This window comes from Cryptomeria japonica, chromosome 10 (assembly GCF_030272615.1).
Source record: "Cryptomeria japonica chromosome 10, Sugi_1.0, whole genome shotgun sequence".
In the NCBI taxonomy this organism is placed as follows: domain Eukaryota; kingdom Viridiplantae; phylum Streptophyta; class Pinopsida; order Cupressales; family Cupressaceae; genus Cryptomeria; species Cryptomeria japonica.
The window spans coordinates 297,022,195-297,038,446 of record NC_081414.1 but is presented as its reverse complement, the minus strand read 5'-3'; the positions used below and the strand labels follow the sequence as shown (position 1 = coordinate 297,038,446).

At 38.7% G+C, this 16,252-nt stretch overlaps 1 protein-coding gene across 1 annotated transcript in view; it reads right to left on the bottom strand.

The window, feature by feature from the left end:
* LOC131029359 (uncharacterized RING finger protein C548.05c) overlaps positions 1–16,252 on the bottom strand; it is a 90,665-nt gene that overhangs the window by 32,005 nt on the left and 42,408 nt on the right. The window contains exon 4 of the mRNA XM_057959826.2: positions 9,380–9,504. Coding sequence (XP_057815809.1) covers positions 9,380–9,504 — 125 coding nt within the window. The remainder of the gene's footprint in view (positions 1–9,379; positions 9,505–16,252) is intronic.

Sequence of the window (16,252 nt, the reverse complement as noted above, 5' to 3'; positions counted from 1 at the left end):
TTGGGATGCCACCTTGTCTAACGCTTGTGACTTGGTTGATCCTCTTCAGTCTTTTGACATGATGAATGATGTACTTCCTTTGTTTGACCAGGCTTCCTTATTGTCGAGTCTTCCTTCTCCAGTAGCATATCTCGCCTTGAAGTGTTAGCAAAGCCTTTCTTTGCCATCTTGTGGTTCCTTAGTGAAGATTCTGGAGGTAGCTGGCAATTCCTTGAACACCTTGAGTCTTCCCTTTTGCCTGTGGAACGTCCTTGACGATGGTGGACTGGAAGAGGTCGTCCTTGATGATCCTGGACTGGAAGAGGTCGTCTTTGTCCTGGCCTGGTCTTCTTTCATCTGCAAAACAAACCAAAAGGTGATTAAGTACATATGACGTGTTCATTTCAACAAAGCATTTTCCACCTTAAATCATCAACAAGAAGACTTTAAAATAAAGTTCGTTCAAAAATCCTTCCCAAGGACAGGCCCTATAAGAATTTTGCCTTGGACCCTTTGTAAGGGTCAAGAGCGAATTTTGCATTCCTAGCTCAAATTCTTCTCACTTTGTGACCATACTTGCTTAGATACATGTCCAAGGAGGCCCTCATTCTCAACAAACACCAAGCTTGATGTAAATTTGGGGCAAAATAGAGGTTTTAAGAATTTCACTCTGGACCCTTTGGAAGGGTCAGGAGCAAAATTTGCATTTTAGGACAAAATCTATCATGTCTCTACTCCAAAATGCCTTCCAAGGCAAGCATACACTAGTCTTCTCTCCTCTAAAGCCTAGGAATCCACAACATGACCTTCATCATGAGCAAATTAGGTGAAATTGAGGATTTCGCCCTGGACCCTTTGGAAGGGTCAGGAGCGAATTTCTTGATCTTGGACAAAACACTCACTTCTTTCACTCACAACCCCTTCTAAGGCATGCTTGAGGCAATCTTTTAAGCCCAATCTACCTTGATCATTGTCTTGTTCTAGCACAAATTTGGAAGAAAAAGGACATTTGGTGAATTTTGCCCTGGAAACTTTGGAAGGGTCAGGAGCGAAATTCATGATTTGCTTGTTTTCCCTCACCAAGGTCTATCTTTTTCACTTTCTATACTTGGACTCTTATCCTTGGATCCTTCTCCCATGTTTGCAACATTTGTTTGACCCCCAAGAAGGCCTGGAAGAGAATTTCGCTAGAAATCATGGCCAAGGACAGGGCCTCTAACGGATTTCGCCTTCGACCCTTTGGAAGGGTCAGGAGCGAATTTCTTCCTCTAGCCCAAAATCATCATTTTTGGAGACAACAATCCATTCAAGGGCAATCTCAAGGGCTTCTATCACCTTGGTCTAGGCCTGGCTTGGCACAAATATGAAAGGAACAAGTGGTTTTTAGGAATTTCGCTCTGGACCCTTTGGGAGGGTCAAGAGCGAAATTCATGATTTGAGCTTATTTTCTCATTCTCTCAACTCCAATCCACCTCCAAGACCAAGGATACAACATTTTAAGCCCAAACAAGGTAAAAAATAAGGTTAATAAAGAATTTCGCTCTGGACCCTTTGGAAGGGTCAAGAGCAAAATTCAAGTTTTAGGCTTGATCTTACACTTCCTTTACCTCAATTCACTTTACAAGGCAAGAATACCTCACTCCACCTTCAACCATGCCATAGGCATTAAAGTTTTAGCTTCACTCAAGGAGGAAAAGGGTGGTTTAAAGAATTTCGCTCTGGACCCTTTGGAAGGGTCAGGAGCGAAATTCACACTCTAGGCTTGATATTTCATTTCTTGAACTCCAATCTACATTGCCAAGCAAAAATACATCATTCCACTTCCATATACACCATAGGAACCAAAGTTTTGACCTCATCCAAGGAGAAAATAGGTGCTTTGAAGAATTTCGCTCTGGACCCTTCGGAAGGGTTAGGAGCGAAATTCACAATCTAGGACAAAATCCTTCACATTCTTACATCCCATCACTTCAAAACTAGAATGTTCGTGCAAACAAGGAAGGAAATGAGGTTTATGGGAAATTTCGCTCTGGACCCTTTGGAAGGGTTAGGAGCGAAATTTCCATTCTTGGACAAAAATCCTTACTTTTCAATGCTTTCATTCACTTCTCAAGGCAAGAACACATCAAACCACCTTCCAACATGCCTTAGAGACCAACACTTAGCCAAAATTAGGAAGGAAATGAGGGTTATGAGGATTTTCGTTCTGGACCCTCTAGAAGGGTCAGGAGCGAAAATCTTGATTTATCCAATTCTCTCTCAAACTCGATCAATCTCAAAGTCCTTTCAAACTCTATTCATCATTTTAGGCAAGATAGAAGGTCAGATGGAAGATTTCGCTTTGGACCCTTTGGAAGGGGCACCCCCAAGAGAGCTCGCAATTGATGAAGCTTACTCTCAGTGAAGGGTTTGGTGAAGATGTTTGTAACCTACTCTGTTGTAGGACAATACTACAAATCAATGACCTACTCCTATATCAGCTCCCTGATGTAGTACATATGGATCTCGATGTGTTTGGTCTCTGATGGTGAACCGAGTTCTTCGAGATCTGAATGGCACTCTAATTGTCAAAATGAAGGACTGTAGGTTGTGGAGTGGTGAAACCAAACTCTGATAGAATATTCTAGAGCCAAATAGCCTCGGCAGTTGCATTAACAACCCCTCAATACTCAGCCTCAGTTGAAGAAAGCGCAATAGCATGCTGCTTCTTGCTTTGCCAACAAATGGGGACAAAACCAAGATGAAAGTTGTAGCCTGAAGTAGACTTACGATCATCAAGATTGCCAACCCAATCGAAGTCGGTGTAACTAACCAAGGTAAGTCCTGTGCCTGCTGCATAATAAATCCCAAAGTGATGTGTACCCTATATGTAGTGCAAGATGCATTTGGCAGCTTTCCAATGAAGCTCATGTGGTTCCTACATAAAGCATGAAACCATGCCAACCGCAAAAGAAATATCAGGGTGTGTGTGAGTCATCAGTCAAGTAGATGAGACTCCCAACAAGTTGACAATACAATGTGGCATCAACAAGTGGAGTGGAAAACTTAGCCTCAAGCTTGAATCCTGAAAGAAAGGGAGTCAATGCAAGCTTACAATCAACCATGTGGAACCATGCTAGAAGATCAAGAGCATACTTGGGTTGAGCAAGAGTGATCCCGAATGAAGACTATGATATCTCAATCCCAAGAAAGTAGTGCAAAAGGTCCAAGTCAGCCATAGCGAATCTCTCATGCAAAGTAGATTTGACACTGCCAATGATGGATGAGGTACTCCATGTAATGATCATGTCATCAACATAGAGCACAAGTAGCAAATGAGAGTCATCTTGTCGCAAAATGTAAACATTCGAATTTGAATGAGACCTGGTGAATCCTCCTAAGGGAAGACAAGAATCCATCTTGGTATACCAAGCCCTAGGGGCCTGCTTGAGGCCATAGATAGACTTCCTCAATCTGCAAACCAAAGAAGCATCCTCAATGAATCCCTGCAATTGCTCCATGTAAATCTCCTCTTCTAGATCCCCATGAAGAAATGCACTCTTCACATCCATTTGATGTACAACCCAACCATGAGTTGCGGCAATAGCAAGTGTCAAGCAAATGGAGTTCATCTTAGCTACGGGTGCAAGGGTCTTTGTATAATCAACACCGCAAACTTGTGAGAAAAATTTTGCAACAAGCCGAGCTTTGTACTTATCCACACTTCCATCTATTGCAAACTTAGTTCGATAGATCCACTATCTTTCTCCCCTTAGGGAGAGGGACTAATTCCCACGTGTTGTTCCTCATCAATGAGCTATACTCTTCCTCCATTGTTGATTCCCACTCGGGAACCCTTGATGCTTCCTTTAAGGATTGTGGATTGGAAGCTCAAGCAATGTAAGCATGTGGAAGATGCTAATGTTGTGACCTAGTCCTTCGAGTGTTTGAAGGATCACCAACAAGAGAACCCGCTGATTCAAGAGTTTGTCAAGCCCAACGAGGTCTTGAAAGAGATGAAGGACAAGCATCCTCAACTTCAAGAGAATCCTGCGGAGGTGTGAGCTTGCGAGTCAGAATTGAAGTGAAATCGTCATCTGAGTCACTATCATCACTTTCCACTATGAAGGATGAGGAGGATGAGAGGCCAAGCTAGGAGAGTTGTTCAAAGTGAACACTCCTCTCAATGAATAGCTCGTGTCTTTGGATCCAAAAGTCTATATGCCTTAACATCCTCGGGATATCCAACAAATATACAAGGCCTACTTTGAGGTTCCAATGCCTTGCGCTTCTGTGGAGGAATGTGAGCCCATGCTAGACAACCAAAGACCCCAAAGTGTCTCACAATCGGTTTTCTACCACACCGAGCCTCAAAAGGAGTCATACCCTTCAAAGCTTCGTGGGGAACCCGATTTCAGATGTGTGTGGCACAACTGATAGCTTTTGCCCAAAATGTTGGACCAAGAGAACGAGCATGAATTATGCAGCTAGCCATCTCTTTAAGGGTTCTATTCTTCCTTTCTGCAATACCATTTTGATGTGGAGTGTAAGCAACTAAGTGCTGAAAATCAATCCCATCAAGAGTGCAAAATTCCTCAGGTCTATTGTTCACATATTCCCTTCCATTGTCTGTGCGGAGAATCTTGATTGGCTTCCCCGATTGCTTCTCAACATGAGCTTTGAAGGCTAGAAATCTGTCAAACACTTCACTCTTGTGAGCAAGAAAGTAGACCCAAGTGAAGCGAGACTAGTCATCAATGAAGGTGAGGACATAGTGAGCCTTTCTAAATGAAAGCACTAGAAAGGGGCCTGCTACATCATTGTGAACCAATTGAAGAACTTCCAAAGCTCTCCAAGACTTCCCTTTGTCAAACTTCTCTTCAAGATGCTTGCCAATGGAACATCCTGAACATACACCATTTAAAAAGCTGATTTGAGGGAGACCTATAACCATGTCCTTGGAGTTTAGCTGTTGAAGATAGCGGTAATTGAGATGTCCAAACCAATCATGCCATAGCTTACTTTTTGAATTTGAATGAGTGAGCAAGGCGGTAGAAGGCGATCGAGGCACAATGTGGGAGAATTAATAAAGCTATGTGTTGTGATTGCCTTGTCCCATTGCTACCAAGGCATCATTCTCAAGTTCTTTGACCACAATTGAATCAAGTGTAAACTCAACTTTCTTTCCATTTCCATAGTGAGTGATTTGGTAGATTGAAAGAAGGTACATAGAGAACAATCTCAAATGTTCCATCATCCATGTCAACCGAACCTTTCTCTTCAACTTCCACTTGTGTATCATCACCAATGAAAATGTGAGGTACCTTGGATGGCTCCAATGAAGAAAACTACTCCCTTGTAGGACCCATGTGATGAGAGGCACCCGAGTCAAGTATCCATTGCTGTGAAGAACTTGTTGTTGCCACAAATGCTTGCCCTTTTCCTTTTGACTATGAGGAAGTGGAAGGAAATGAAACTTCTTCTAGTAGGCAGATGGCAAATTGATGATGTTCTTTTTGTTGAAGTTTGTCAACTCATCAATTTGCTTAGAGTGGCAACGATGCTAATCATGACCAACTTTCTTGCAATATGAACAAGTTGGCTTCTCCTTTTTGTTTGAATTTCCCTTCTTGGAAGAAGATAAAGTATTGCCTTGTTGTGGAGAGGATGATTGTGCTCTATCTTGTTGTGGCTTTGGCTTAGACTGCTTTTGGTTCTTGCCTTTTCCTTGATTCCTTTGATTCCCTTGATTAGCCACCAAAGCTTTGGACTTTTAAGACGTGAGAATCCCATATTGATCAACTTAGCTTGCTCAAACATTAACATTTCTGTGAATGCATTAAATGATGGTTTAATGAATGAAGCACTTGAAGTCAACTGATGGGTTTGGAAGCTAGAAATAAAGGCTGCATACTCTGGTTGAAGCTTGTTCAACAAATTGTAAACCAATTGTGCATCCGTCTTGTCAATGCCACAATCCTTGAGTTTTGCTCTTACCTCATTTGCTTTAGTAACATAGTCTTGGATTGTATCAAAATCCTTGGAATCCAACATTGTGAGATCATTATCAAGCGTGTAGCCCCTAATCTCATCTACTTGGCCATACAATTTACCAAATCTCCTAAGCCTCTTTAACTCTACCACATTTATCAATGTGAAAGATAAGTTCATCTAAAACATACTTTCTCAAAGTTCCAAGAGCCATAGAACTTTTAGTGAGCCATTCCATTTGAGCATTTGGATCAGCTTTAGGACCTATTGGTGCTACCATTGTTCCATTTATGTAATGAATTAGTCCTTTTTCCATTAACTTACTCCATGCTTTAATTTTCCATAATGCATAATTATGTGGAGTTAAAAGTGGAAATTTAGGACAATCTATAACAGAAAATGAAAGAGCACAATAAAGAGAGAGGCACAATCACACAAGACACACACCCCCCCTCCCCCCCCCCCCGCAAAAGAAAAAGAAAAAAAAAGTGATTTGGCACTTTATACTTAGTGCATGTACAATTGGCCACTTGCAAACAAAGGCAAAGTGGACTTTTCATTTCAATTATTACAATTGCCTCAATTAGGCTATAGCAAACTCAAATAAATGATGCAAAAGATCTTAATTGAGATCTAAGGATTACATGTGCTAAAATAGGCCAAAAAAGACCAAGTTTTGAAAGTGATATTTCTACTCACAATGATGAAAAACTGATAGCACCATAGGAAAGTAGACAAAAAATTATGCACTTCAAAAAAAATGACACATGAAAAGGAGGCCCTATGAGCCTGAACAAAGCCCAAGAAATGGCAGAATTGAGGATTGGACAGGTACAAATGAGAAAAACTGAGTAAATGAAAAATTTGTCCACCAAAATCAAAAACTAACCACACCACTGTGGAGACGAAAAATTAGTCCAAATAAAAAAAATTGCATTGAAAAAGGCCTCAAAATGACCAAGTTATGAGTTTTCAAAGTTGCATTGCAAAATAAAAAAGCTCAACGGATAGGGGTCTAAAATGTTTTCAAAAAGTGCTGATGCAGTGCTGACATCAACAATTCATGAGCTTAAATTCGATGATCATCTGACCGTCATGCCAAAAGCCCTTGATTATGTGGACTGTTTGTACTATACAGACTGATGACATGGTCGTATGGTTGAATGACGTGGCACTATACGATCAACTTGCATGTTAGTGTAGGGATGATGATGTGTCCGACGATAAGGCATATGACTGTGACGTGTGGCAACTAACTGGTTGGGCTGCACGGCATGTTGACTGTGCAATCTAATCAGGCGACTGAAATGGTAGATCAAGCAAATTAGAGGCTAACATGTGTTCATAGGTTGTTGAACCTGTGGGCCAGTGGACACCTGCCATGTGGCGAGCACGGGCTAACGCCAGTTTTGGTAGCCAAGTGTCGGTGTCAATGGGAGGGTTGGAGACCAAGGCAGCAGTGTCAATAGGAAACAATACCAAGGGAAGTATCGAAGGCCTCAACTATCGTCAGTGATGAAAACTGTGGCAGTGCCGTGGGGGAGGTTGGGGAGAATGTTGGCAGTTCGAATAGGTGATAGCAAAAGCAATCAACAACGGTGGAAGCTAGTAGTGGGGGAGCCAAAGGGAGTATGTAGTGGGCGGCTAACGGGTTGGACATATGGGGGGGGAGGTTTGTGGACTACCCCCACCCGCTCAATTTTTTTTTTTTTGATATTTAAAAAGAATCCTTCAAAACATTAAAAAACTGCAATTTTTTTATAAAAAATAAAGAAATTGAAAATGAATCATGTAAAATTTTAAATTTTTTTTTTTTTCAAATTCGTACCGATGATGGCAATCGGGCCGTATGGCTTGACCTGCTAAATTTTTTTTGCCTCGAAATCAACTTTTGCCCCATATAAGCAAATTTATAGTCAAAATTTATGGAAATGACCTCTTGGACGCAATGGTGAACTCGGATTTGGCATAGGACGCTCCAAAGATTCGCTGCTCCCCAAATCTGATAATACGTGAAACTTCAAATGCACCAAGAACTCTCCAAAAAGACTACACAATGGCACCCTATTGGCTTTGATACCATGTAAGAATTGACTAGCAACCAGCACAAAAGCAAGAGAGAACAAGATAGACAAGAACAATTTATATTCTCATCAAGATGCAAAAATCAATCAACATACAATGTACATGAGCCTGCTTATAAAGGCAAGGCAATAGGGAAAGAGAGCACACAATAATGACATGTGGCCCAATGAGATGCAATGGTAAGTAGGAGTTAATTAAAAATTTAAAACTCAACCACCCAACACAACTATGCATCCTAGGAAAGGACAATTCCACCTAAAGTGGAAATGCTCCAACTAATCCTATGTAATTCCCTAAGTAAGCTTAAGTAAAGTGTAATTATATCCTAAAGATAAATAAAATTAATTAATTACACCAACACAGTCAATGGTTGTATAGTAAAAATTTGGACAGTTCGTTTTGTTGAAAGTAAATATAATGAAGTATGTCGACATAAAATGAAGAGTGAACATTGTGATGGAGATGTTGTACAAGAGATAAGCCTGCAGTAAAATCTATGGCAAACTGGAATGGTACAACCTTCTGAAATTGAAAGCAAAGAGAAACTGTGGAATATTGCAATTGTCATTTTAAACGTCACAGTATAAAAACAATTTTTTGTTAATATTATTAAGGAGTGCACAATCTGGATACACAATCTTTCTCTATTTAATGTATTACCCAAGTGTCTGGCCTCATCCAGGTGAGCCCAGATTATCACATGAAGCTTTCCCAACAAACCATTAAATGATAAAAATGGTGAACATGCATCATGTGTAGTTCTCGGACATTTCTACCTATTTAAGCACACAAATTGAAACCTATTTATTCAGTTCATTGCAGGCCTATAGTCTATTACAAGATGGAGTATTTACATACTTGATACCTTGTTTTTTATAAAGTGGAGCGTTCCTCTTATTGAAGGATCCAGCCAATTATGACCACCTCAAAGATGCTTATGGACTACATCCTTTCAGAAATTACCAAATTATAATTGAACTTGTAATAACTATGGGTTCAGTTCTTTTTTTAGATGAATTGTTTACTAGAAGTTGAATGGTCCACCCCCTGTTAATTTCCACTTATGTGACAGTAATTCTTGGAAATATCCAACCCAATATTAGTTGAAAATCTGATAATCTTTTGCTGTATTTCTAACAAATCATTGTTTGACATTTTCAGGTCAGCATCTATCTCTTGGACACATTTGAAAGCAACTAAAAGATCAAAGATGAATTATTATTGACCGGATAGAAAGCATTAGCCTGTTTCTTATTATATACTAGAACTTGAAAAACTGCATCATGGCAGATAAACAATAAGATAAAAAAAATTAAAAATGATTCAAGCAAAAAAATAAATTTACCTTTGAACACCTTTGATCAGCTTCTCCTGATTCATCACAAAGATCAATTGTGTTTATTACAGGAACTCTACTGCGTTTACGACGTGGATTGCAATCTGTTGACGTTTTTATTGTCCCAGTAGTGACTGCACTCCATATAATAACACCAAAAAAGGTATCAAAAAACATGCATACATCAAATAGTTTATAAAACATGCACTTATGATTGATGAAAACATATATAAAAATTATTAGATGGGTTGATTTTTTTTCCTAAGAAACATACTGCATATATACAGAAAAACAGACAAAATCTAATATAGTTGGTCTGAAAAGAAAATCAATAATAAGAATGCATTATATTTCAAGTAATGCCATATACCAATAAAAATGATTCGAAATCTTCAATGGGATAAATTATTCCCACATGCAGGTAATGATTAACAGCAGAGAATAAAGAGAACAATTTTATCCTTCATTAACTCTTAATTTGAAGTCAAGAGTTGTCTTAAAGTCAGAGAGATAAATGAATGTATAAATGAGTACACAAAACATGGTATTGTTTTTATTAGAGGGTAACGGGGTTTTTTAAAAGGGTCTGAAGTTTGAACTCTTGTACAAAGAAACAGCAATGAAGCCCAACATGCTACAAAGATACCTCAAGAAGGGACTATCAAAACATTAATGTTTCGAGGATGAGATGGGTATATATCATTGCATTTTAAATCAAGTTTATGATTTATGGTTCTTTATCATGGTTATTCTTTGCAATTGTATGCCATAGTTTACCATGGTATCAGAGATTTTAAACCATGCCTCACTTTGTCTCATAACTGAAATTGTGATGGACATGTTTCCAGATAAGTTTTAAGGATAAAAGGAGGCTTCACTTTGCTACCTCAATGTTAATAGTGTTGTTCTCTGTTATGTCTGTAATTAAACATGAAGAGTAATTGCATGTTTTTGAGTGTCGGCAGGTCATGGGTATCAAGTCATGTGCCTTTCAAAAGCTGCGAAGGGGGGATGTTTTGTTCTATAATAAAATGGTAACCGAAGGTCTAAAGTCCATCTCCTATTTTTCATAGAGGTGGAACTGGTGATCCCTCTACAGCTCTGGGTCTATATTATACCTTAAGTGTTAGTTTCAAGTTCTTACCCAGAGTAGTAAAGATCAGGTTCTACTTTATGCTTTGAAGTCCACGTATGGGTCAAATCAATATTACGAAAGGTCATGTGACTTGAAATCTTTTTATGTCAATTAAATTTGTTAAAGCAATGGATATCTGGGCTCTTGCTTCATTTGGATTTGAGGTCATCAGGAAGTTAAGGTTGGTAGTTGTGGAATAAAGATTATAAAAACCACACCCCAGAAAGAGGTTGGCAATAGATTATTGGAGGTATCTTCTAGTAAACTCTATCAGTGACATCAAAAGAAAGGGTCATAACTTTTCCATTCATATGTTATCATTCTTTGTAATGTCCCCTGTTGAGTGAGTAGCTGATTTTGCCAAAAAATAATAAATTCAATAATACAATTTATTTACAAGGGTATCCTTTCACTAAGTTACACAAAAGTAATTGAATTTATGAAAATAATCAATTAACATCAAACAAAATGATAATGAAGGTTCCTATTGTAAACATGCACACTATAGCTCATTGCTAATAACCAACCATATTAGAAACTTTGGGGGAAAGCACAATGTAATGTCCCTACTTTGAAATATAATTTAATGATAATAATAATAATAGTAATAATAAAATTAAAATACAAACGAATAAATATAAAAAAATTAAATTAAAATATAAAAGAATATAATGAAATATAATTAATTAAATTTAATTAAGTTAATGAATGGTCAAAAGGCATGAAATGATAAGTTGTGACTCCCTCAAATGTGAGCTATAAAAGAGAGAAGAGAACTCATTTGAAGAGGGGAGAATTTGGAAATGAGAAGTGCACATCTGAATTAAATAAGTGCAGACCTGATTATGAAAGGTTATGTCCCTTTCAAACGGCAGAAATAATGAAGAGTTGCACTCCTTCAAAAGGTGCTAATGGTGAAAGGGTATGTCTCTTGCCAAAGGGCATGGATGATGAAGAGGTGTGACCTTTCCCTCACATTGAGAGATATAAAGGAAAGGAATCAAAGCATCCAACAACATCACCATGGATTGGATCAGATCAGAACTGTTATTAAGTTACAGTCAATAGCATCTTTGTGATCGGTGGTATGCATGGGGGTGTGTTGAATATGTATGCTTAATATATGAAGCCTGATAATGTTGTTATGCAGAATTTAGTAGTAATATTAATATAGACTGCAATATGTATGACAGTCCTACTTAATCTCATATATATTCATAATACATAAGAAGTTAGTATACTTATAGTTTGAATCAAGTTATTACTATCAGTATTTAAGAAGATGGGAATGAGATGTTCCAAAGAGGGGCAGTCTAAATCCAAGTAATAGGTTAAGTCCCAAGATAGGGTGGGGATCAGCGACCCATAAGCCTTGAGGGTATAGACCCAAGATAAGTAAGGGCTTGGATCTGTAAACTTTGAGGGAACCTATTGTATTTGGTCCCTAAGCGCTTTGGTAACATACATAAACCCTTCTCCCTTAAAACTGAAGTAGTAGCAGGGTCTGATATCTATATTAAGAGATTATGAATAATGAAATTAATCCTCTAATGAGGAAAATAAATAAGCACTTGTTACTAACTAATTTAAGAATAACAATCAATTTTAGTACATTGAAATAGATCCGGTAGGGGACATGACACACAATAGGGCGCCGGGAGACTGTACTCCACAACTAAGCCCAAGAATGCTGAACGGCCAACCAAGTAAATCCAACCCCTTGGCCCACAAGCAATCCAACTCAATGGGTGGTCGACTTAATTGGGGGAACTGTACTCCTGCATCTCCCTATTATGTTTGTTTGCCAATTCCTAATATGATTGCTTTGTTGGAGTATATATGGAATATAACTTAAAGTATAAGTGACATTACTTATACTTAAATGTTATATTCCATAAAATGATCCTGACGGAGAGTTTAAAATTGTCAAATTCGCTCCTGACCCTTCTAGAGGGTCCAAAGCGAATTTCGCTCCTGGCCCTTCCAGAGGGTCCATAGCAAAAATCTCCATAAGACATTCTCGTTTAACCCAAACTTAGAACCAACTCGTTCCCAAGCATCTTTGAGGGCAAAACACTTGTTTGGATGGAAAAATGAGTAAATGAGGAATTTTGGCCAAGATTAGGAATTTCGCTCCTGACCCTTCCAGAGGGTCCAAAGCGAAATTTATCATAAACTTCATTTGCCACCTTGTTTGAGCTTGAAACCTCGTTCCTAACTTGGAGAATAGTCTAACTTTGCCTTGTAAAGTGGTTTGAAACTTAAAGACTGAGCAGTTTAGCCTAGAATGAAGATTTCGCTCCTGACCCTTCCAGAGGGTCCAGAGCGAAAATCTTATTTGAGCTTATTTGTCACTAATTTTGGCTAACTTTTTATGTGCAGGGTCTCTGGGAATGAAGATTGGACGTCGTTTGATACCTTTGAAGATTTGAAAGCATGAGTAAATGAGGAATTTTGGCCAAGAAGGGTAATTTCGCTCCTGACCCTTCCAGAGGGTCTAGGGCGAAATTCCCAAATGCTCCTATTTTGCAGTGAAGAAAGTCAAGTCTGTGGCATGAATGAAACAAGAATAACTTGCTTTTGCCTATTGAGGTTGTTTTGACTTGGAAAAATGAAGGATTTTGCCTAAAACCAAATTTTCGCTCCTGACCCTTCCAGAGGGTCCAGGGCAAAAATTCTTCAAACACCTACTTGCTCTTGCGAAATCAAGTGAATCTTGGGTTGAACGTGAAAGGAGAAGTGTTTTTTAGCCTTGAAGGTGAATTGAAGTTGAAAGGATGGAGGAGCATGCTCAAAACTTGAAAAACGCTCTTGACCCTTCCAGAGGGTCCAGGGCGAAAATCTAAAAAACCCCTATTTTACCTTGCAATGACAAACCAAGCATGCATGAAGTGAATGAAGAGGATCATTGCCTAACCTTGTGAGGTGGATTGGAGTTAAAATGATGAAGGAGTAAGCCTAGGCAAGAAAAATCACTCCTGACCCTTCCAGAGGGTCCAGGGCGAGAAACCCTAAATCCACCTTTTTCTCCAAGTTTTGAATGAGACTAAGCCTAGACCTCAATGAAAGATGCCATTTGGAATGCCTTGGTGAGGTTTTGGACTTATAATAATGAGAATTTTGAGCTCAGGAGAGAATTTCGCTCCTGACCCTTCCAGAGGGTCCAAAGCGAAATTCCCTAAAATGCAATGTTTCCTTCGAAGTTTTGATGAGCTAGCCCAGTGATGGAGGTAAATGAACCCTGGAGATCGCCTTGAAGGAGTTTAATGATCAAACTAAGGTGAAATTTTGGCCTAAAATTGAAAAATCGCTCCTGACCCTTCCAGAGGGTCCAGGGCAAAATTTACATTTTCACTTAATTACTCATGGGAAATGGTAAAAATTGAAATGCGAGACCTTGATTAGGCCAAAACAAACATAAACTTTCCTTCTGGGAGATTTTGGAGTGAAGGGAAGGAGGTATTCAAGTCTTAAATTGAAAAATCACTCCTGACCCTTCCAGAGGGTCCAGGGCGAAATCATGAAGAAGCTTCATTAAGCCTCAATCAAACATTGATATTCCCCAATTTGCGCTAAATTCCCTAAATTAAAACATTTGGAAAGATTGAATTAAATGCGCATTAATTAAGGTATTTTTAATTTAATAAATTAATTTTTAGGCCTTGAAATAATTAAAAAAAATTTACCTTAGAGGCACTAAAATTAATTTTTAAAATTAAAAAAAATACAAATGAGCGCTCAAAAAACATTATTTTGTCTTTATAGACAAGTCGGCCACCTTTTCAAGGAAATTTTATTTATTTTACCCCTTATTTGCCAAGTCGGCCTTGAAGGGAGTAGGGTGAGCACTCTATATAATGGGGGAGTATTGCTTCAAGTTTCAAATCATTCATTCATCCCTTCTAAGTGCGAAATTGAGGAGCAATTTGAGGAGCGAAATCCAGCAGATTGGAGGCGAAATTTTGCTAAGTGTTGGAGGCTGAAGAAGGAGAAGCTCTTTTGGAGGCTAATGGAGGCATAATTCATCCAAAGGAAGACCACAATTCAACCCTTGTCCAGCAAAATCCGGTCTTCTTTCATCATTTTCCAAGGTTTTATAGTTAGGCTTTCAAAGGAGAAGGTATGAAGAATCATTTTGAAATTCTTATTCAAGATTTATTTTGATTTCATTGCCATTAATTTGAAAAATTAGAATTCTGGATTTATCATGTCATTTTCAAATTAATGTTTTGAACTATTCCTTTGAAAGGTCTTGAATTCTATGCTTTAAGGTTTGATGCTCAAAGACTAACTTTAATCTTTTGTGTAGGCATCAAATGGCGACCCCGGAGAGAGAAGATCAAGACAAGGACGACCTCCTCCCATCTAGCATCGACAAGGACGGCCTTCTTCAATCAAGCATCATCAGGAATAACCTCTTCCAATCCAGCATTCCAAGGTGAGGTACATCATCATCCTGCACATCAAAGACAAAAGAAGTCAGAGCAAGGGTTCGTTAAAGAAGCAAATAGTTTCAGATGAATTAATTAAAGCTAGCTTCTCAGCATCATCGAATTGGATATCTACCAAGTTGCAAGTGTTAGACAAGGTGGCATCCTAGTCATCACTTCTCCAGTCGGGTTGGTCCACCTCAGCATGTCTAGATTCGATGCACCTGACTCATGGGAGATGGCACAAACTTCGATGTATCTACCCCAGCTATCCATTGGTCAAATATTCCAGAGAAGACATGTGTCCAATTAATACAATTATTTCATTGGTCAAAATTGAGTTTGTTGTAACAAACCCTAATTAGGGTTTTCATTGTAGAATCTTGGCCATTGATCTCAAATTGATCTTAGCCATTGAATTGTATTAAGGGCACTATATAAGCCTCGGCTCTTCATTTGTAAAGGCTAATAGAGAGTAGTTAGTGAATAGTGGAAAAATAGTGGGTAAATAGTTAGTGAATAGTCAGTTAATAGTATAGCAATTAGAGTAGAGTAGAGAGAGAGGCAAAGATTGTTGCCAAGATGTTGTAAAAGACTTGTAAAACTTCATTGACGAAATGGTGAAATCCATGGGTCGATTCAACAATTTGCATGGTCTCTATACTTCTCAGTTTTGATTTCATGTTATTAGATGAGTGGAAGAAATGTGTTTGATTGATGGTGAAATCCATATATCCATACTACTAGCAGTTTGTTGATTGCAGACTTGCCTTGTGTAGTCAACTGGAATCATTCAGCTTAAGCTTAACTTCAATTGTCGCTTCTTCATTGATATGCATCAGCCTGATGGTGTCTATGCCTGTAGTGATGATCTGAACATCATAAAGCTTTCCTCCGAAGATCGCACTAACCTTGTGGAGATGGTCCTGGGATGTCAAAACAAGACTTAGTTAGAATTTCGCCAAAGGTTATTCATTGCTCCTACATTCTTAATGTCAGAATTAGATCCTTTCCTTGCCCTCATCCTTTTCCTTTTTTTTTCAAAAAGTCTAGGCTAGTGAAATCCTGTGTTCTAGCAATATTCAAAGCAAATCAGACGTTGAGGTCGTCAAGTGTAAGTCCCCTTGTGATTCCAGCAAAATCACATCATACCACAGAGAGCTTATCCACACGTAGAGATCCTACATAACAGAACCTTGGAGTTACTCCGGCTGATCCTTCAACGAGATCTTCAGCAATCGGGAACTTTGTTCAAGAGAGGATAAGATACTTCGGTATTTTATTCTGTGTTCGCATGTGCATAAAAACACATCAACA